General features: G+C 44.1%; 1 protein-coding gene across 5 annotated transcripts in view; it reads right to left on the bottom strand.

The window, feature by feature from the left end:
* The window catches only part of crtc3 (CREB regulated transcription coactivator 3), a 126,018-nt gene that overhangs the window by 92,594 nt on the left and 11,478 nt on the right, over positions 1 to 21,946 (bottom strand). For 4 of the 5 annotated variants that reach the window (XM_061764853.1, XM_061764851.1, XM_061764850.1 and 1 more), the window contains exons 2-3: positions 9,809 to 9,919; positions 3,610 to 3,741 (exon numbers count right to left, since the gene is read on the bottom strand). In XM_061764853.1, coding sequence (XP_061620837.1) covers positions 3,610 to 3,741; positions 9,809 to 9,919 — 243 coding nt within the window. The remainder of the gene's footprint in view (positions 1 to 3,609; positions 3,742 to 9,808; positions 9,920 to 21,946) is intronic. The other variant, XM_061764854.1, reaches the window with a different exon arrangement.

The following is a 21,946-nucleotide window of genomic DNA, read 5'->3' on the forward strand; positions in this document are numbered from 1 at the left end:
GATCATGTATTCTAATCAGTCAGGTCAAACCAACATTACAACATGACAGAAATAATGGGTGCGAACTTATTGTAATTAAATTACTTCACCCACACCGAAACTTTAAGAGCATGATTCGACAGAACAGCGGCATATTTACGTCCAACCGTTAGTGCTAGCACTAGCTTGCTAGGCTACATAACGTTTTTGTTGCCTGCTTGCGAGCCGTATCGTATTAAAAGTACGGGAACATACCTCAAGCAAGCCTTAAACAAACGTCCTCTCCTGAGCAACGGTGATCAACGCACGTTTTTCCCAATTTTGTCCTTATAATACAGTCAGCACAATCCACTCTTGTTGTTGTCGCCACGGTAATGAGTGTTTCCGGTCGCATTTGAGTTGACAAGATAAAGCCCAAAGATCGTAAAAAACGGGATGCGGTGGTATCGGAATACAAGCTTTTATTGCCGTAGTCTGACATAGTGCAATCGTGAAAGAGCAAATTTGTCTTGTAGTCTGCTCCGGCAATTCATTACGTCTGTCTCAGGCGTGTTATCTTGCCCACACCGCCAATGTTATTTATTTTTTGGCTTTATTGGCTATCAAATATTTACAGTACTACGTCAAAAGACATGCGACAAGGCTAAAAATAAACTAGCTTTTGGATTCAAAAATACTGTGCACGATGGCGACGTGGAGTCAATGTTTTTTGCGGAGCCGATCATTGATCGGAGAATGACGACATTATATAAAATCGGTGCAAAGTATAATTTTAACTGACCCCATAACATCCTTGACCTTTAAGTGTGAATGTGAATGGTTGTTTGTCTGTACGTGCCCTGACACCCGCGACCCCAGTAAGGACAAGTGGTATAGAAAATGGATGAATGGATGGACTTCCCCGCATAAAACTACAACTTTATTCTCATTTGTGATTGTAGAAGTCTATAAGCCTCCTGATATTTTCTTGTTTTATTTTGTGAAATAGTGATACATATACAACCTAGGGACGCCATGAGGGGGTGGCCAAAGCCAGCCTTACACCTTTCCTGGCCACCCCACTCGCAGTCAGTCACATAGATCCTAGCGTCAGTTATGCATTTCATCGGCAGAAAAGTTCAATGAGCACCAATCCCCCCCACCCACGAACCAAAATACAGACTGGTGACAGACTGGTGTCGGCCATCACAACCATTGTGGACGACTGGTTTCCATCCATCCCCCAAATTTTGGAGGCTCCCTTGATACAACCTCTTACCAAAATACTGTAACTGGTAAATGATGTGCACTTAGCGCTTTATCTACACCATCGCAGTGCCCAAAGCGCTTGAAAGAGGGTCAAATTCACCCATTCATATGCCAATGAGCGGCTTAAAGGCACTGCAACAGTTAATTGCATGATGTACCTATATAGTGGATTACCAGTGGCGCCAGACCATAGCCCACCTCTTCCAACGCTTCAGCGCAATCACACCAGCCAAATGTACCAAACTTTTGGGGTAAACCGAACTGAAGCATGCCACGGATAAACTACTGGTGTGTAATTAGATCAACTGTTATTTTTGGATGCAACTCAAACTTGAAGATAAAACTTCTTAAATGTTTTGTCACAATTTACATGACACACAAATGTATATGTATAAATGTAATATATCGATTGTGAACCACTTGCGAAAACAACCCAGTGATATGTCACAAAATGTGAACAATTACAACATGCATGACAATGCATTTGGCTCATGAAATCTGGTTTCATGACAATCCTCAGCATAATGAGTCAAATATGATGTGGAAACATTCTGGGGGAATAGATTAAATAGGTTGAATTTATGTTAAACACAAACGCCTATTCTGCAGGTTCCCCAGAACATTCAGCCCATTAATCCCATTCAGTGTATACAGAGAACCTCCACTGTCAATGTCCATCAGGCATACATCTTACAAACCATCTTTGTATCGCTTCAATCAACAATGACTAATCCTGTTTAAAAGATTACATTTGCCTACAATTACAGACCCTTTCCAAAAAAATGTTATATTATGGAAAAGTTTATTTGTTTCCATAATGCCATTCAAGAAGTTAAGCTTTCATAGATTATAGATTCAGGGCCTACAATTTAAACAATTTCAAGTATTTGCTTGTTTAATTTTACATAATTTGGGGTTCCAGCTCATAAAACCCACAAAATCAGAATACTGAAGAAATCAGCCCAAATTATGCAGGCCATAAATGTTTTAAACTGAGTGTCACACACACGAATCATCTACTAAACTCAAAGCACCTGCATAGGTTCCCCCAGGTGTCATTAAATTGCTTCAATTCTCTCAGTTGGGTTCAATATGGGGAAGACTGCAGACTTGACAACTGGCCAGAAGACATCATTGATACCCTCCATAGCATGGGTAAGCCACAAATGTTCATAGCTCTGTTCACAGAGTGCTGTGTCCAAGCATATAAATGGAAAGTCTAGTGGAAGGACGAAATGTGGCAGGAGAAGATACACCAGCAAAAGAGATGACTGTGGACTTCAGCGGATGATCAAACAGAGAAGATTGAAGACTCTAGGAGAGATCCAGAAAGAGTGGAATGAGGCGAGAGTCACAGCTTCAAAAACCACCACATTTAGACACGTCCGGGAGAAGGGCTACAACTGTCGGGTTCCTCGGGTCAAGCCACTTCTGAGTCTAAGCCAACGTGGGAAGCGTCTCAACTGGGCCAAGGAGAAAAAGGACTGGACTGTTGGCCAGTGGTCCAAGGTCCTCTTTTCTGCTGAAAGTAAAGTGTGCCTTCTATTTGTGAATCAAGGTCCAAGGGTTTGGAGGAAGATGGGTGAATAACAGAACCCAAGCTGCTTTGGGGTGCAATGTCCAGTGCAGGTGTATGTAAACTCAGCTTTCTTAAATCCAAGGTCACAGCAACAGTCTACCGGAATGTTTTAGAGGACTTCATGATTCCTTCTGCTGAGGATCTGTATGGAGATGCAGATTTGATCTTCCAGCAGGACTTCGCCCCTACCCATACCGCCAGAAGCACCAAAACCTGGTGAGGGGCACGGGACCCAAAAACAAAGATCTGACAGCAAGCATCAAGGAAATCTGGGCTTCCATAACTCCCACACAATGCCACGGTACATTGAGGCACTGATTAAAGCAAAGGGATTCCCAACCAAGTATTGAAGATTAAGATATCGTTTTGAAAGTACCATATTTTTATTGATTTAACGTGACCCTAATTTCTCTCTTTTTTTTCCCCAAAAAAACTGATAAATCAATGAAGATTTCTTCACAGTATTCAGATTTTTTTTTTATTCCTGATTCCTGGGTTTCATGAGCTGGAAGCCCAAATTATGTAAAAATAAACAAAGAAATACTTTAAATGGTTTAAATTGTGGCCCCTGAATCTATAATCTATGAAAGTTTAACTTTTTGAATGGAATTATGGAAATAAACTTTTCCATGATATTAACATTTTTTGGAAAGGGTCTGTTGGTAGCCTTAAAAATGCACCACGTCTTTTTTACAAACATATCGGTACAAAGCACACGTCAGCAAAGCAGATTAGCATGCCATGATGGCAATACTATCAACATTACATGAAAATATCCTACTTTTAATGACTTAAAAGAAGGATATCTGTCGTCCATGCTTGTCAATGGGTCTGCGATGGGGAGAGTTAATCCTGTTACGTTCCCTGTGGACCCTCTCGACCAATCCATGGTGGCGAGTACCTCTTACAGAATCCAACCCTGATGGAAAGCCTCCCTGAGAAACAGACGAAAAGACCACACACATAAGGCAGGACTTTTTAAAATGCATTTGCATAGAGGGACACTGAAATGTAACCAACATTTATTTCTCTGTTCAAGCGTTAAAATTTTGAATAATATTTTGAATGTTGGTCATGGATATGTGTGTAACACTGAGGTGTATGGAAACAAAAAGGGCATGGGGATGGAGTTGGTGCTGATCTCCAACTTCAGGTTAGGTCAACAACATTGAACAATTTTAGAGAACTCAATGGCATCAGTAGAAACAGTTTAGTTCCAAGCTCAAATGGGAGTAAATGTGAAACCGGCTTGTAGAAGCCCATAACCTAATAACGGTCCCATCCATCCATCCATCCATCTTCTTCCGCTTAACGAGGTCGGGTCGCGGGGGCAGTAGCTTTAGCAGGGAAGCCCAGATTTCCCTCTCCCCAGCCACTTCCTCCAGCTCTTCTGGGGGGATCCCGATGCGTTGCCAGGCCAGGAAATTCATTTTGGCCGCTTGTATCAGAGATCTTGTTCTTTCGGTCACGACCCATAGCTCGTGACTATAGGTGAGGGTAGGAACGTAGATCGACCGATCAATTGAGAGCTTCGCCTTTCGGCTTAGCTCCTTCTTCACCACAACGGACCAATACAAAGTCCGCATCACTGTAGACGCTGCACCGATCCGCCTGTCGATCTCCCGTTCCATTCTTTCCTCACTCGTGAACAAGACCAAAAGATACTTGAACCACTTGTGGGCAGGATCCTATCCCCGACCTGGAGAGGGCACTCCACCCTTTTCCGACTGAGGACCATGGTCTCAGATTTGGAGGTGCTGATGCTCATCCCAGCCGCTTCACACTAGGCTGCGAACCCCTCCAGTGAGAGTTGGAGATGAAGCCAGATGAAGCCTGATGAAGCTTGATAAAGCCAACAGAACCACATCATCTGCAAAAAACAAAGACGCAATACTGAGGCCATTAAACCGGAGCCCCTCTGCGCCTCTGCTGCGCCTAGAAATTCTGTCCATAAAAGTTATGAACAGAATCGGTGACAAAGGGCAGGTTGGCGGAGTCTAACCCTCACCGGAAACAATTCTGACTTATTGCCAGCAATGCAGACCAAACTCTTGACACTAGTCGTACAGGGACCGAACAGCCCATATCAGGGGGTTCGGTACCCCATACTCATGAAGCACCCCCCACCGGACTCCTCGAGGGACACGGTCGAACGCCTTCTCCAAGTCCACAAAACACATGTAGACTGGTTGGGCGAACTCTCATGCACCCACGAGGACCCTGCCGAGGCTATAGAGCTGGTCCACTGTGGCACGGGACATTGCTCCTCCTGAAGCTGAGATTCAACTTGCCGACGAACCCTCCTCAGCAGTACCCCTGAATAGACCTTACCAAGGAAGCTGAGGAGTGTGATCCCCTGTAGTTGGAACACACCCACTGGTCCCCCGTCTTAAAAAGGGGGGCCACCACCCCAGTTTGCCAATCCAGAGGCACTGTATTCGATGTCCACGTGATGTTCCAGAGGCATGTCAACCCCAAAAGCCCCACAACATCCAGAGCCTTTAGCAACTCCGGGCGAATCTCATCCACCCCCGCGGCTTTGCCATCGCGAAGCATTTTAACCACCTTGTTTACCTCAATGTTTAATGTTATTGGCTGGTTATTACATTATGGGCGCGGTTTAGAATAAAAATAAAAATTATTTTGCAAATGTAATAACTGAGCCCATAACATAATACTAAATTACATTATGGGTGTATTACATTTTACAAAGAGCAAATTTATTATGTTATGGGCCGTTATTGGCCATATTGCCCAAAATGTAATACAGCTATAATGTAATAAATGGCCAATCATGCAATAAAAGTCCTATTGTCATGAGCTATGCCCTGTAGTTCCTTTGTTGGAGCTTGGGTGGTGCTTTTCGCCCCTCTCGCCCTCTCTCTCCCTCTCGCTCTCTCTCCCTTCTCAGTAATCAGCACCACATTGGCCGCGCACCTGTTGTCAATCAGCCTTCATCATCACCTGCATTTAAGCCTGCCAGATCCAGGACTCCTCTGCCAGAGTATTAACGTTCACCCGTGGTACACCGGCTCTGTCCTCGCACGTAAGCTACGCCTTGTTCACAGTTGTTCTGACCTCCGTGTTCTTCCTCGTCCTCAGTGCTTCTTGCTTGTTCCCCGCCTTGCTTACCTCTTCAACCACGCTGCCAAGCCCATCCACATGCTCATGCCACCGCCTCCCGCACGTTTTCTGTCTTGGCGACCCACCATTACGCCTCAAAGGTCCAACTCCAAATTCCTTCTCAATAAACCATTCTCCACAAACTTCTTCAGCCTCCGCCTGCTTCTGGGTCCAGTTTAAATTGATACCATCGTATCGTGACACCACTACATCTGGATATAGCTTCAAAGGCGAAGGAGCAGCAGATTGTTCTGACGTCCGTGTTCTTCCTCGTCCTCAGTGCTCCTTGCTTGTTCCCCGCCTTGCTTACCTCTTCAACCACGCTGCCAAGCCCATCCACATGCTCATGCCACCGCCTCCCGCACGTTTTCTGTCTTGGCGACCCACCATTACGCCTCAAAGGTCCAACTCCAAATTCCTTCTCAATAAACCATTCTCCACAAACTTCTTCAGCCTCCGCCTGCTTCTGGGTCCAGTTTAAATTGATACCATCGTATCGTGACACCACTACATCTGGATATAGCTTCAAAGGCGAAGGAGCAGCAGATAGGATGAGAGATTCCGATTCACCCCTCATTACTCTTGAAGAATTTAACAAAGCAAAACGCAACCACAAACTCCCTAAATACAAGCAGTACATGGACATGTAACTGTTTAATGGACTTAATACCAGCATACAGAGACAAACTTAAATATGCAAAACCTGTGGTGACAGTGAAGAAGTGGACCAATGAAGCAAAGATGGAACTGTTTAGACTGCACAGATGGGAGTGTTTTTGAAACTTCAACTGGCAGCTTGGATGAATATACGGACACTGTTACATCCTACATCAGCTTTTGTGAAGATGGGTGTGTACCAATAAAGAAATTTCCCACATTCAATAATAAGCTGTGATTTACTGCCAAACTTCGCCAACTCTGCCAGGCTAAAGAGGACACCTATTGGAGTGGGGACAGAAACCTGGACAAGTAGGCTACTAACCAGCTGACGAAAGAAATCAACATTGCCAAGAGAAATTACACAGAAAAGATGGAAAAGTGGATTTACAGCTTCCTGATGGTCAGGACACAGCAGGTGAGGCTGGGGGACACCAACTCATCGACATGCACCATCAGCACCGGGGCCCCTCAAATATGTGTCCTATTTCCGCTACTCTTCTCGCTTTACACGAACGACTGCACCTCAACGGACCTGGCTGTCAAACTCCTGAAGTTTGCAGATGACAACACAGTCATCGGTCTCATCAAAGACTGTGACGAGTCTGCCCATCAACAGGAAGTGGAGCACCTGGAGCTATGGTATGGCCAAGACAACCTGGAGCTGAACACGCTAAAGACGGGAGAGATAATCGTGGACGTCAGGAAACATCCTTCGCCAAAGCTGCCCCTCACGCTGTTCAACTGCCCTGTGTGAACCGTTGAGACCTTCAAGTTCCTGGAAATTACACTCTCTCAGGACCTGAAGTGGGAAACCAACATCAACTTCATCCTTATAAAGTCCCAGCAGAGGATGTACTTCCCGTGGCCTCTGAGGAAGCTAAGCCTGCAACAGGAGCTGTTGAGGCAGTTCCACATAGTAGTCATTGAATCGGTTCTGTGTTTATGCATAACGGTCTGGTTTGATGCTGCCACAAACAAGGACAAAATCCGACTGCAACGGACAGTCTGATATCTGCATTAGTTTGACGACCTTAAACAAAGTGGGGAAACACTGCAAAAATATAAGAATTTGAGAAGGGGGCAATGTATATTAAATGTTAATTAATGTGCTTACCAAGGGGGTGGGGGAGGTCGTGACTATGTTTGCCTTGGGCCTCCAAATGACTAAATAGTTACGCCCTGTTTTGAGCCAGGGCCGCCACTCGGTATGACAACCAAAGTAGGATTAGCGGCTCGTGCATTATGAAGAAGGCAGGTAGTGAGCTGCTAGAACAAATGTGAATTGAACAACAAACATACGTCACAGTAATATGCATGCTTCAATTCGGGTCTTTCCCGATGTGCTGCTCACAGCAGCTGGGAAAGCCCGTGAGACTGACTGCTTTGCCTGCAGCGGCTGGACAGCGGATTGAAGCATTTTAAGAAGCGGGGGAAAAACTAAACCATTAACACCGTTCACAAGGCAAAATAAGCGCGCTCACTTTAGCTTTTATCAGGAAGGGCTTTTGAGACTGACGCAGGCAATTTTGATTCCCCAGCATGGCGAATTTCTTTGCCAAATCCTGTTTCAATTAATCATTGGAAAAGTGGCGAACGGACAGCGTGAACCCTGCATACTGTATTAATAATATTGTACAAGAGAGTTCCAGAAAACTATCAAATGTATTTTAACATTCACTGCAACAAATGTTTTTCTATTTTCTTTCTTTCTTCTTTTTAACCGCAGTCTTACGCAGCATGCCAACGTTGGCATACACCTATATTGACATGAAGGCTCTGCTCTCCAGCCAGAACCCAAAACATTTTTCTTGAGTTATCAAAGAGGTGCTGTGAGTCAGCAATTACAGCATTTTAGTTGCAATATTTATTGGCGGAGAATATCAGTCCTAGTGGACTTTTCTTCGGCTGTTTGTTTATGACACTCAGAACCGTGAAAGGCGACTCCGCTTCAAACATGACCTCCAAATATGCATTCAGTCATAAGCACAGAATTCTGATTAAATTAGGAGGAGGAGGAGAAGAAGAAGCATCTTTATTGTCATGAACATGCATGCACGCACACAAAATTTGCTCTCAGCATTTTACTAATCACAGTGAAAACTAGTGATGGGATGATGATACCTCAAGGATACAAGGAACAATATAGATTAACTAGTGTTGCCATTGAACAAACGATAGCTAATGCTACTTGTGCTGGCAGCAGTGAGGGACAGGCTGTGCTGATTGTGCTCACATTTTTTGCCACTGAACAAACGATGGCTAATGCTAATGCTACTTGTGCTGGCAGCAGTGAGGGATAGGCTGTGCTGACTGTGCTCACATTTTCATGCCTTCCATATAATCACTTGGGTGGTACTTTAGCAAATGAATAAACAGTGTTTTCTGTATTTTAGGGCGCCGACATACCTTGAACATCGGCTAATTAATAGCAATGTTCCACATCGCTTTGGAGACACCGCCACCCAACCGACGTTCGAAACTCATGGAGCAGCTGGCCGCGATGGAGGTGGCGGGGCCCCAGCTGGGGCGAAGAGTGGCTGCCGATAAAACGGAGTGCTCCGTGTATCGACAGCTGAGTTGGATGGGGAGTTTTGATTTCGCTACGGGGCGGACCAGCCGAGGAGCCGCCGGTTTACTCTCACAACTTGCAACCAGAAGTGGAGCAGGAAAAGGACGACTCTGATTGGCTGTTGTCACACACCTTCCCGCCATGTTAGATCGAGGAAATACGCACACAGCTGATCACCAAGATTGATGGGAAAGTCATCACGTTCTTCAATCGATAATATAATCGCACAGCTATATGATGATGTAAGGAAAAAACAGGCAGCAGCTCAAGCTCGCATTGACTGGATAAACGCGCACAAATCAGAGTTAGCCTCAAGTTGATAAGGCAAATGTATGCCCTGGGCTTTCTAAAAGGGGTCAGTTTTCAAGCGACACCAAGGGAATGGAATAAGTGGCAACTATTTGGAGTCTGTTCACTGGAGTACTTGTTAATTTAAAAAAAAACATTTACAAAGTGTGAGCTGTCAAATCATCTGGACTGCTGGTGAGCGAGCCAGCTAGGCCACACCCACAATGTACCGGAAATAATTTTTGTCTTCACATGATGAGCAGAATGGGCAGTAGGAGTAATTACACACGAACCTAGTGTGTTCAGAGCATAGTGATACACTTTTTGTACAGTTGTGCATACTTTGGCTAACAACTTCCCACCTGAAATTCAGTGCTTGTGTTGCCAATCTGATTGACATTGGGCAAAGAGCCGCCATAGTACTGTGGTCGTGATTGAGACAAACGAAGCTGCTGGATTTTCTGGAACTGCACCTGTCAGTCAAAACACAAAAGAAAAAATTATATTGTTAAGCAGGATGAGAACATCCAGGCTACTTTCAGGTTAGTAGTCTGAAGTAGAAATGAGCATTAATTGTTTCATCCTTAAGTAGTCTTGTCGATTGTGGGGAATTGAGTGCATGCCTCTTGAAGCAACTGGGTCAAAAAGGAGTAAAATACTTGGCAGCAACGAGCAGAGGCGCTGTTGACTCAGTCTGAGGAAGAAGTACAGTAGTGCCTCTTTTATCACGGGGAGCTTAACCACCGCGATAGAAGATCCACAAAGTGGCAACCATTTATTTAATTGTATTATTTATAGATATTTTGAAGCTTTGTGCAGAATACCAATACAAAATATGTAGTGAGGTGCAGGTATTTTTTTTTGTCCACTTCGGGTCGCTGTCCTCATGTTCTACACTGTACTAACTGCGACTTAAATTGTGAGTGACTTTAAAAGGCGGGGCCTGGCCTGTTGAATGACATACAGTGCCATGAAAAAGTATTGGCCCTCTTCTAAAATTCTTATATTTTTGCATAATTTCCCCACTTTAAGATCATGAAACAAATGTGAATATCAGACAAATATAACCCTTGACTTAAAATGCTGTTTTTAAAATGGTGATTTCATTTATTAAGGAAAAAAAATTATTCAATGTTACCTGGCCCCGTGTGAAAAAGTAATTACCCCCTTGTTAAATCACAAATTAATTGTAGCTGATCACAACATTTGGCCTGATTACCTCCAGATCTGTTTAATCACAAAATCACTTAAACAGAACCTGTCTGACAAAATCAAGTCAGACAAAAGATTGAAAAAAGCTGCAACAAAATAAAGGGTTAGAAAGCCATTTCGAAAGCATTACGATTCCAGCCATGAACCTCAAATGGAAAAATTATGGAAGAGTGGTGAACCTTGCCAGGAGTGGCCGACCTTCAAAGATTATACCAAGAGAACAACAATGACTCATCCAGGAGGCCACAAAGAAACTCAGGACAACTTCTAAAGAACTGTAGGCCTTCCTTGCATCAGTTAAGGTCAGTTTTCGTGACACAACAACGAGGAAGAGACTGGGCAAAAATACCATCCATTGCAGAGTTCCAAGGCGAAAACCACTGCTGACCAAAAAGAACATTTATAAACATATTTAAAGGTTTGTCTTACTTTTGCTTAAAAAAAAAAAAAAAAAACTTCTGAGTGATTCCCAAGACTTTTGAGAGAATGTTATATGGACTGACAAGATGAAATTTGAGCTTTTTGGAAGGAGCGTGTCTCGTTACATCTGGCGTAAATGTAGCACAGCATTTCAGACAAAGAACATCATACCAACAGTCAAACATGGTGGTGGTGGTGGTAGTGTGATGGTCTTGGGCTGCTTGCACCTTCAGAACCTGGACAACTTCCTGTGATTGATGGAAGCATGACTTTTGCTCTTTAAGAGAAAATTCGGAAGGAGAATGTTCAGCCATCAGTTTGTGACATCAAGCTAAAGCGCAGTTGGGTTCTGCAGCAGTATAACGATCCAAAACACATCAGGAAGTCAACTTCTGAATGGCTTAAAATAAATAAATAAATAAATAAAAGTTTTGGAGTGGCCTCATCAAAGTCCAGACATGAATCAGATTGAAAGGCAATGGCCTGACCTTAAAAAGGCCGTTCGGGCTCGAAGACCCTACATTTTTGCTGAATAAAAACAATTCTCCAAGTAAATGTGGGCCAACATATCTCCACAGATATGTGAAAGACTCATTGGCAATTATAGAAAACGCTTGATTTCAGTTGTTGCAGCTGAGGATGGCCCAACCAGTTATTAGGTTTAGGGGGCCATTATTTTTCACAGCCAGGTAACTGAATAGTTAAGTTTTTTTTCTTAATATAAGAAATCATCATTGAAAAACAACATTTTAAGTTCACATGGGTTATATTTGTCTGATAGTTATTTTTGTTTGATAATCTTAAAGTAGGGAAACTATGCAAAAATATAAAAATTTGAGAAGGGGGCCAATACTTTTTCACAGCACTGTAGTAGTGTGAATGGAGTGTAGAAATGGCTGTTGTTGGCTCAGGATAGCAGCAGGCTATTCAGTGCCAGCCGTTTTCAAAGCAGAGTTCCCTATATTGTCAGCCAATTTAAAACATATTGACTGATTTTCAAGAGCCATAAAATATTGTGTTTTATGTTTATATATACACTAAATCTATCAAAAGAGCGAAGAGACACTCTTGTTGCACCACCAGGAAAAATCTTCCACTTTTACCCATTCTTTAGTAATCAGTAGGGGTGCCCTGATCCAATTTTTTAGATCAGATATCGCCAAAGATGGGGCGAGGTTCACCTCTTTGTAAACAAGTGTGTGAAAAAATAGTCCAACAGTTTAAGGACAATGTTCCTCAACGTACAATTGCAAGGAATTTAGGGATTTCATCATCTACGGTCCATAATATCATCAAAAGGTTCAGAGAATCTGGAGAAATCACTGCATATAAGCGGCAAGGCCGAAAACCAACATTGAATGCCCGTGACCTTTGATTCCGCAGGAGGCACTGCATTAAAAATCGATATCAATGTGTAAAGGATATCACCACATGGGCTCAGGAACACTTCAGAAAACCAATGTCAGTCAATACAGTTCGGCGCTACATCCGTATGTGCATATTGAAACTCTACTATGCAAAGCAAAAGTCATTTATCAACAACACCCAGAAATGCCGCCGGCTTCTCTGGGCCCGAGCTCATCTAAGATGGACTGATGTCAAAGTGAAAAAGTGTTCTGTGGTCCGACGAGTCCACATTTCAAATTGTTTTTGGAAATTGTGGACGTAGTGTCCTCCGGGCCAAAGACGAAAAGAACCATCCGGACTGTTATGGACGCAAAGTTCAAAAGCCAGCACCTGCGATGGTATGGGGCTGTGTTAGTGCTAATGGCATGGGTAACTTACACATCTGTGAAGGCACCATTAATGCTGAAAGGTACATACAGGTTTTGGAGAAACATATGCTGCCATCCAAGCAACGTCTTTTTCAAGGACGCCCCTGCTTATTTCAGCAAGACAATGCCAAACCACATTCAGTATATGTTACAACAGCATGGCTTCGTAGTAAAAGAGTGCGGGTACTAGACTGGCCTGCCTACAGTCCAGACCTGTCTCCCATTGAAAATGTGTGGCCCATTGTGAAGCGTAAAATACGACAACGGAGACCCTGGACTGTTGAACAGCTGAAGGTGTCCATCAAGCAAGAATGGAAAAGAATTCCACCTACAAAGCTTCAACAATTAGTGTCCTCAGTTCCCAAATGTTTATTGAATGTTGTTAAAAGAAAAGGTGATGTAATACAGTGGTAAACATGACCCTGTCCCAGCTTTTTTGGAACGTGTTGCGGCCATAATCTTGTCTTTGTAGTGTATTCAATTAAATATAGGTCGAACATGATTTGCAAATCATTGTATTCTGTTTTTATTTACGTTTAACAAACCGTCCCAACTTCATTGGAATTGGGGTTGTAACATCGTTCCTGTTACACTGTGTTGCGTGTTTTTGTTTGTACATTAAGGACAAAATTCCTGTTTTTGTTTTAATTAATTTAAAAAAGACAATTCAAGCAACAAGTTTTCCTCATGTTTTGGCAATAATGGGGAAATGAAATGCCAGTATTCTGAGAGTAATAGCCCGTCAGCAACAAATTGGGGAGAAAAAAAACTATGAACTAGTTCGTTTTTGGACCGGTGAACTTAGTTCAAAATTTTTAATTATTAACTATGAGCGAAACAGTTAATTTTTAGAACGATGAACTTTGAACAAGTTTGTGTCGAAAATGAACTTTCCCAACATTGATCTTCTATTTCACATCGCAATATATATTGCAGGCTTAAAAAAAAAAAATCGCACTCATTTATTTTCTCAATATTGTGCAGCTCTCGATCAGACTGGATCTAAAATCTCAGATTTTACCACTCTTATACAAGCAGTCCATTCCATTCTCTACTCCAGCACTTCTATCCAGGAGCGCCCGGACAGCATGCAGATCCCACGTGATCACAACAACAGGTTGCTATAGTGCTACCATAGTAGCAAGGAGTAAGAGTGAATGTTGCTTCTTTCAAGTCATTTATTGGCATTCCAGTTTAAGTTCACTGTTAAACTAAACACACATAGCAAAATAATTACACCTACTGAATGTTCAAATACACCACAGAGTTTGTTTCTTTCTTCATTTTTGTTCCCAAAACCGCTAGCTCAAAGCTAACACACAATAAATAAATAAAAAACTATTAAAAAGCTAACCAAAATGAGCATCAAGGTTGGGGCAATTATCTCTCCCCAAAATCATGAATATTGGTACACAAACGCTGAATAAACAAATACAAACAGGCAATATAATAATACTCTCAGACATATATTCTTTAAACAGTGAAAAACGTGTTATATCAATAATATTTGATCATGACTTCTCTCTTTGTTACGACAAGTGTTTATCTGATTGCGTGCACCACACCGCCCCTCAGAGGTCAAGACGTGCACAGCAGGAACAGGGTTTTCAAAAAGGCACACATTAACAGGGGCAGTACGAACACCTAAAGCCTTACTCAATTATTCCTATCCACCACAACATTGTCAATAAATCTATACCTGAGATGCATTGCCGCGCACATGGGGAAACCAAATTCTGTTCTCACCATATACTGACAGTAAAAAAAAAAATAACTGCATTGAACTTGAATTATTTTGCTCTTTAAAAGTATAATTTATATTTATTATTTATCATGGTTTTTGAATTATTTTGCTCTTTAAAAGTATAATTTATATTTATTATTTATCATGGTTTTCACATTATTTTTTTATTTAATCTATTCAATTGTAGAATATGCTTGTGTGTAGTTAAGACACAACATCACGTGTGTTTTTGTGGCTACACCTTTAGCCACACTTTTAGCCAGTCCTCGTCACTGGGAACTAAGCCGATAAGAACAATGTGGGCGTCTGTGGGGGCGGGACTTTCTTCACTCTCTCCCAATCTCGGGGGTGGGTGGGAACCACTGGAATGACCTCCCGGGGAGCATAGGTGGTGTGATGGTAACTCGCCCATGTTCCGTGGGTGTCGGGCCAGCTGGCGCCCGCCTGGGTTCCCCGCTCCGGCTGCTGGTGGGAGCGGTGGCGCCCCCCGTCGCTCCTCGGACCTGCTTCCTCCTCTTCTATCCGTTTCTTGCGTCCCGCTGCGGTCGTCTCTTCCTACGGGGGGGCCAGGTGGTCCCCTGCGGGCTGTGGGGCCTGCTGATGGGCGGGTGGGGTGTCCAACTCCCACACTCGGGGGCGGGTAGTGGGTGCTGGCAGGAATGTGGGGGTCCCAGGGTCGGTGCTGCGGGGCTGGGTGGGGCAGCAGTCTTTGTCGGTGGTTGTCCGACCTGATGGGCCCGACCTGCAGGAGCCCTCCATCACAGTAGAATACTGACAAATTGATTTAACTTCATGCCTTGTAAAAATGTAATCCTGTATAATGATGTTCTTGTCAGGTGCACTGCTGTCAGTGTCTGCGGAGTGAGTACAGCGATAAAGTGGAGAGTGACACGAGTGACACTTTCCATCACCAAGATGTGCTTATAAAAGTGGTTGAAATGGTAAACTATATTAAGTGTTAATAAATGTTCTTATTATTGATTAGATGATTCATTTATTTCCCGACATCCATCCATCTTCCATACCACTCATCCTCACTAGAGCCGCGGGTGTGCTGGAGTCTATCCCAGTTGACTCTGGGCGAGAGGTGGGGTAGACCCTGAACTGGTCGACAGCCAGTCACAGGGCACATAACAATTTGCACTCACATTCACATGGACAATTTTAGTCTTCATTTAACCTACCATGCATGTTTTGGGATGTGGGAGGAAACCGCAGTATGTACCAAATAATAAAAAAATAAAATAAAATAATATTGTAACAAATATATCAAAGTATGGAGGAAGAAAGGATCTGCTTATGATCCAAAACACACAAGCTCATCTGTGAAAGATGGTGGAGGTAAAACTTACTAGTTTTTATTGATGGTAGCAGCATTATTAATTCTGAAGTCTACAAAACCATTTTCACTGGCAATTTACAGAAAAATGCCTCAAAACTAATCGTGAGCTTCATCATGCAACAAGACAATGACCCAAAACACACTATCAACACAACAAAGTACTTCATCGGGGGGGGGGGAAGTGGAAGGTCTTAAGACTGGCCAAGTCAATCACCAGACCTTAATCTAATAGAGCACAGGTGTCAAACTCAAGGCCCGGGGGCCAGATCCGGCCCGCCACATGATTTTATGTGGCCCGCAAAGGCAAAATCATCCGTGTCACCTTCTATGATTCCTGTTAAAATCTGTACCAAAATTTCAAATCGTCATATATCATAAATTATAATGTTGCGATATTGTAAGCCTTTTTGTGTTACCAAACATTAATAAGAGTTGAAAAACCCATTACCCTTGATTTCTGATTCCAAAACTAGTTCATAGATTTCGTGTGTAAATATGATGAGGCGATTAAAAGATTTTTTTGGTTTCACAGTCATAACGGCCCTCTGAGGGAAACCGTAACTACAATATAGCCCGCGACAAAAATTAGTTTGACACCCCTCCTATAGAGCATGCATTTTACCTCCCGAAGAGGAGACTGTAGGGAGAAACCCCCAATACAATACCTGAAAGAGGCTGCAGTAAAGGCCTGGAAAAAGCATTTAAAATCAAGAATGCAACAATTACAGTTATTGCAAGTAAGGGTTATGCCACCAAATATTAAATGTTATTCACTTAAAGTTAATTTAATAATATATGTTCCAATACTTTTGCCACTTCATCCAGCTCTTCCAGGGGGTATCCCAAGGCATTCCCAGGCCAGCCAAGAGACGTAGTCTCTCCAGGTTGTCCTGGGTGGTCCCCGGGGAACACCTCACCAGGGAGGCGTCCGGGAGGCATCTGAATCAGATGCCCCAGCCACCTCATCTGGCTCCTCTCGATGTGGAGGAGCAGCGACTCTACTGTGAGATCCTCCCGGATGACCGAGCTTCTCACCCTCTCTCTCTAAGGCCCGGACACTCATCGGCGGAGGAAACTCATCTCGGCCGCTTGTATCCAGATCTTGTTTCTTTTGTCACAACCCACAGCTCGTGACCATAGGTGAGGGTAGGAACATAGATCGACCGGTCAATTGAGAGCTTCGCCTTTTGGCTTAGCTCCTTCTTTACCACAACGGACCGATACAAAGTCTGCATTGCTGCAGACGCTGCACCGATCTGCCTGTCGATCTTCCGTTCCATGGTCTCAGATTTGGAGGTGCTGATTCTCATCCCAGCCGCTTCACACTCAGCTGTGAACTGCTCCAGTAAGAGTTGGAGATCACGGCTTGATGGAGCCAACAGAACCACATCATCTGCAAAAAGCAGAGATGCAATACTGAGGCCACCAAACAGGACCCCCTCTACGCCTCGGCTGCGCCTTGAAATTCTGTCCATAAAAGTTATGAACAGAATCGGTGACAAAGGGCACCCTTGGCGGAGACCAACCCTCACCGGAAACGAGTCCGACTTACTGCCAGATATGCAGACCAAACTCTGACTCCGGTCGTACACGGACCGAACAGGCCATGTCAGGGGGTTCGTTACCCCATATCACCGAAGCACCTCCCACAGAACTACCCGAGGGCCACGGTCGAACGCCTTCTCCAAGTCCATAAAACACATGTAGACTGGTTGGGCGAACTCCTATGCACCCTCGAGGACCCTGCCGAGGGTGTAGAGCTGGTCCACTGTTCCACCACCAGGACGAAAACCACACTGCTCCTCCTGAATCTGAGATTCGACTTCCCGACGGACCCTCCTCTCCAGCACCCCTGAATAGACCTTACCAGGGAGGCTGAGGAGTGGGGTCCCCCTGTAGATGGAACACACCCTCCGGTCCCCCTTCGTCTTTTGATCTGAAACCCAAATGTCTTCAGTATTTAACAAAAACAAAGAAATTGACCTTGCCATTCCAATACTTTTGGAGGGGACTGTACAGTACATGGCAACCGTTATCTTCGTCATTCACTCCAAGATCTCTGTCCTACTTTGTCACGATCACAACACACACACACTTTTGCTAACTGCCAAAACAAATACTCTAATACTATGCATATATAAACTCAAGTCAAAACTGTCAAAACTTGACTTCAACCTGTGGCCATTTTCTCCTTTATAATATCTCATGTTCACTTCAAATCTGGGCTCAGCTAAAATTTTAAGTGCCGCATTGCTACAATCTACTGGGGTCTGTTCATCAGACAGTTGTTTACAAGCTCGAATAGATAGAAATCCCATGCGTGTTGCTGGCAAGACACGACAGGAATGCGCAGATACCAACATGTATCACATTTGTACAAAATAAAAACAAGAAGTTGTTATGGTTAGGTTTCGGGATAGGGTTGGGGCTAAGGCCATTGGGTGGGTTAGGGTTAGTGGGAAACATATTAGCGCCGCCACACTTACAGTGCCACTAGAAAGTATTCACACCCCTTCACGCTTTCCACATTTTGCTGTTACAGACTTATTCTAAAGCTGATTTGAGTAGTTTTCTTTACAAAAAATAGCTACATAAAATATCCCATAATGACAAAGTAACGGTTTTTGAGACATTTGTGTAAATTTATAAAAAAATTTAAACATTCAAACATAATAGGTGCATACGTATTGACACCCTTTGCTATGACACAAACTTCAGCTCAGATGCATCTGATTTCCACAGATCAACCTGGAGATGCTTCAACAACTTGAATGGAGTCCATCTGTGGTAAATTCAGTTGATTGAACACGCCTGTCTATATAAGGTCTCTTAGTTGGCAGTACATAGAGTTGAAACCAAGCAATGAAGTCTGAGGAATTGTCTGCAGACCTCAGAGGCAGGATTATGTCAAAGCACAAATCTGGGGAAAGATATTTAAAAAAAATTCAGCAGGATTGAAGGTCCCGAAAAGCACTGTGGTCTCGATTATTCGGAAATGGAACAGGTTTGGAACCTGTTCCATTTCCGAATAATCTGTTCATCAGACAGTTGTTTACAAGCTCGAATAGATAGAAATCCCATGCGTGTTGCTGGCAAGACACGACAGGAATGCGCAGATACCAACATGTATCACATTTGTACAAAATAAAAACAAGAAGTTGTTATGGTTAGGTTTCGGGATAGGGTTGGGGCTAAGGCCATTGGGTGGGTTAGGGTTAGTGGGAAACATATTAGCGCCGCCACACTTACAGTGCCACTAGAAAGTATTCACACCCCTTCACGCTTTCCACATTTTGCTGTTACAGACTTATTCTAAAGCTGATTTGAGTAGTTTTCTTTACAAAAAATAGCTACATAAAATATCCCATAATGACAAAGTAACGGTTTTTGAGACATTTGTGTAAATTTATAAAAAAATTTAAACATTCAAACATAATAGGTGCATACGTATTGACACCCTTTGCTATGACACAAACTTCAGCTCAGATACATCTGATTTCCACAGATCAACCTAGAGATGCTTCAACAACTTGAATGGAGTCCATCTGTGGTAAATTCAGTTGATTGAACACGCCTGTCTATATAAGGTCTCATAGTTGGCAGTACATAGAGTTGAAACCAAGCAATGAAGTCTGAGGAATTGTCTGCAGACCTCAGAGGCAGGATTATGTCAAAGCACAAATCTGGGGAAAGATATTTTAAAAAAATTCAGCAGCATTGAAGGTCCCGAAAAGCACTGTGGTCTCGATTATTCGGAAATGGAACAGGTTTGGAACCACCAGGGTGCCTCTTCCTAGATCTGGCCGTCCGACCAAGCTGAGTAACCAGGGAAGAAAGGCCTTGGTCAGAGAGGTATACAAGAACCCTGTGGTCAATAAGGCAGAGCTCCAGTGTTCCCTTGTAGAGATAGGAGAACCATCCAGAAGGTCAACCATTGCTAACGCACTCCACCAATCAGACCTTTATGGTAGCGTGGCCAGATGGAAGCCAGTTCTCACTAAAAGGCACATGGATATTGCCAAAAGGCACCTTAAGGATTCTCAGACCTGCAGAAACAAAATTCTCTGCTCTGATGAAACCAAAATATAACTTTTTGGCCTTAATTGCAAGCATCATAACTGGAGAAGAAGAGGCACTGCTCATCACCTTGCTAACACCATCCTTACTCTGAAACATGGTGGTGGCAGCATCATGCTGTGGGGCTGTTTTTCTGCTGTAGGAACTGGCGACTAGTCTGCATAGTGGGTAAGATGACAGCTGCCAAATAGAGGAATTCTTTAAGGGAACTTGCTCCAGAGTGCTCTGGAACTCAGACGACGGTGTCGATTCAACTCTCAACACGACAATGACCCAAAGCACACAGCCAAGATAAAAAAGGAGTGGCTTCGGGAGCAGCCTGTGAATGTCCTTGAGTGGCCCTGCCAGAGCCCGGACTTTAATCCAATCGAACATCTCTGGAGAGACCTAAAAATGGCTGTCCACCGACGCTGCCCATCCAACCTGACTGACCTTGAGAGGATCTCCAGAGAAGAACGGGAGAAAATGCCCCAAAATTGGTGTGCCAAGCTCATAGAGACATACCCATGAAGACGTGAGGCTGTGATTGCTGCCAAAGGTGCTTCAACAAAACATTAAGCCAACGGTATGAATACTTATGTACCCATTATTTTTAAATGTTGACATTTTCAATAAATTTTAACAACTGTCTGAAAATATATTTTTACTTTGTCATTGTGAGATATTATATATAGTGTTTTTGACACAGAAGCTTTATGGAGATAGGTTTCACCTCCCGCGTGGGCATTAGCACATGAGCCATCTTGCACAAAGCACTGTAAACTAGACGGGTCATTTGCCTGGATGGCAGTTTGACTCCTGGTGCAAGATTTAAAAAAAACAAAAAAACAGTTAAGACAACAACAACAAGCTGCAGAGGGGGAGAAACACACATAGGGTCTAGTAACATCCACATTATTACAACAGGGCGGCAACAATGGACTGGTTCGCACATGTACCTCACAGTTCTGAGGTCCCGGGTTGAAATCCGGCCTCGCCTGTGTGGAGTTTGCATGCTCTCCCTATGCCTGTGTGGGTTTTCTCCAGGTACTCCGGTTTCCTCCCACATTCCAAAAACATGCATGGAAGGTAAATTGAAGACTCTAATTGTTCGTAGGTGTGAATGTGAGTGTGCACGGTTGTTTGTCTATCTGTGCCCTGCGATTGGCTGGCGACCAGTTCAAGGTGTTCCTCCCAATCATGCCCCTCCAGGTCTCACTGTTATTGACCACGTGAGCATTGAAGTCCCCCAGCAGAACGATGGCGTCCCCAGCGGGAGGGCTCTCAAGCACCCCCTCCAAGGACTCCAAAAAGGGTGGGTATTCTGAACTGCTGTTTGGTGCATAGGCACAAACAACAGTCAGGACCCGTCCCCCCACCCGAAGGCAGAGGGAGGCTACCCTTTGTCCACCTGGGTGAACCCCAATGTACAGGCGCCGAGCCGGGGGGGCAATAAGTATACCCACACCTGCTCTGCGCCTCTCATCATGGGCAACTCCAGAGTAGAAGGGAGTCCAACCCCTCTCGAGAAGACTTGTACCAGAGCCCAAGCTGTGTGTGGAGGTGAGCCCGACTATATCTAGTACTCCAACTATATCTAGTCGGAACGTCTCGACCTCGCACACCAGCTCGGACTCCTTCCCTCCCAGAGAGGTGACGTTCCACGTCCCGAGAGCCAGCTTCTGTAGCCGGGTATCAGATGGCCAAGGTCCCTGCCTTCGATCACCACCCAGCTCACAATGCACCCGACCCCTATTGCCCCTCCCACAGGTGGTGGGCCCATGGGAAGGGGCACCCATGTTACCCTTTCGGGCTGTGCCCGGCTGAGCCCCACGGGTGCAGGCCCGGCCACCAGGCCCTCGCCTTCGAGCCCCACCTCCAGGCCTGGCTCAAGAGGGGGACCCCGGTGCCCCACGTCCGGGCAAGGGAAAACGCAATCCAATATTTTTTC

Source organism: Phyllopteryx taeniolatus, unplaced genomic scaffold (genome assembly GCF_024500385.1).
Source record: "Phyllopteryx taeniolatus isolate TA_2022b unplaced genomic scaffold, UOR_Ptae_1.2 contig_24, whole genome shotgun sequence".
Classification (NCBI taxonomy): domain Eukaryota; kingdom Metazoa; phylum Chordata; class Actinopteri; order Syngnathiformes; family Syngnathidae; genus Phyllopteryx; species Phyllopteryx taeniolatus.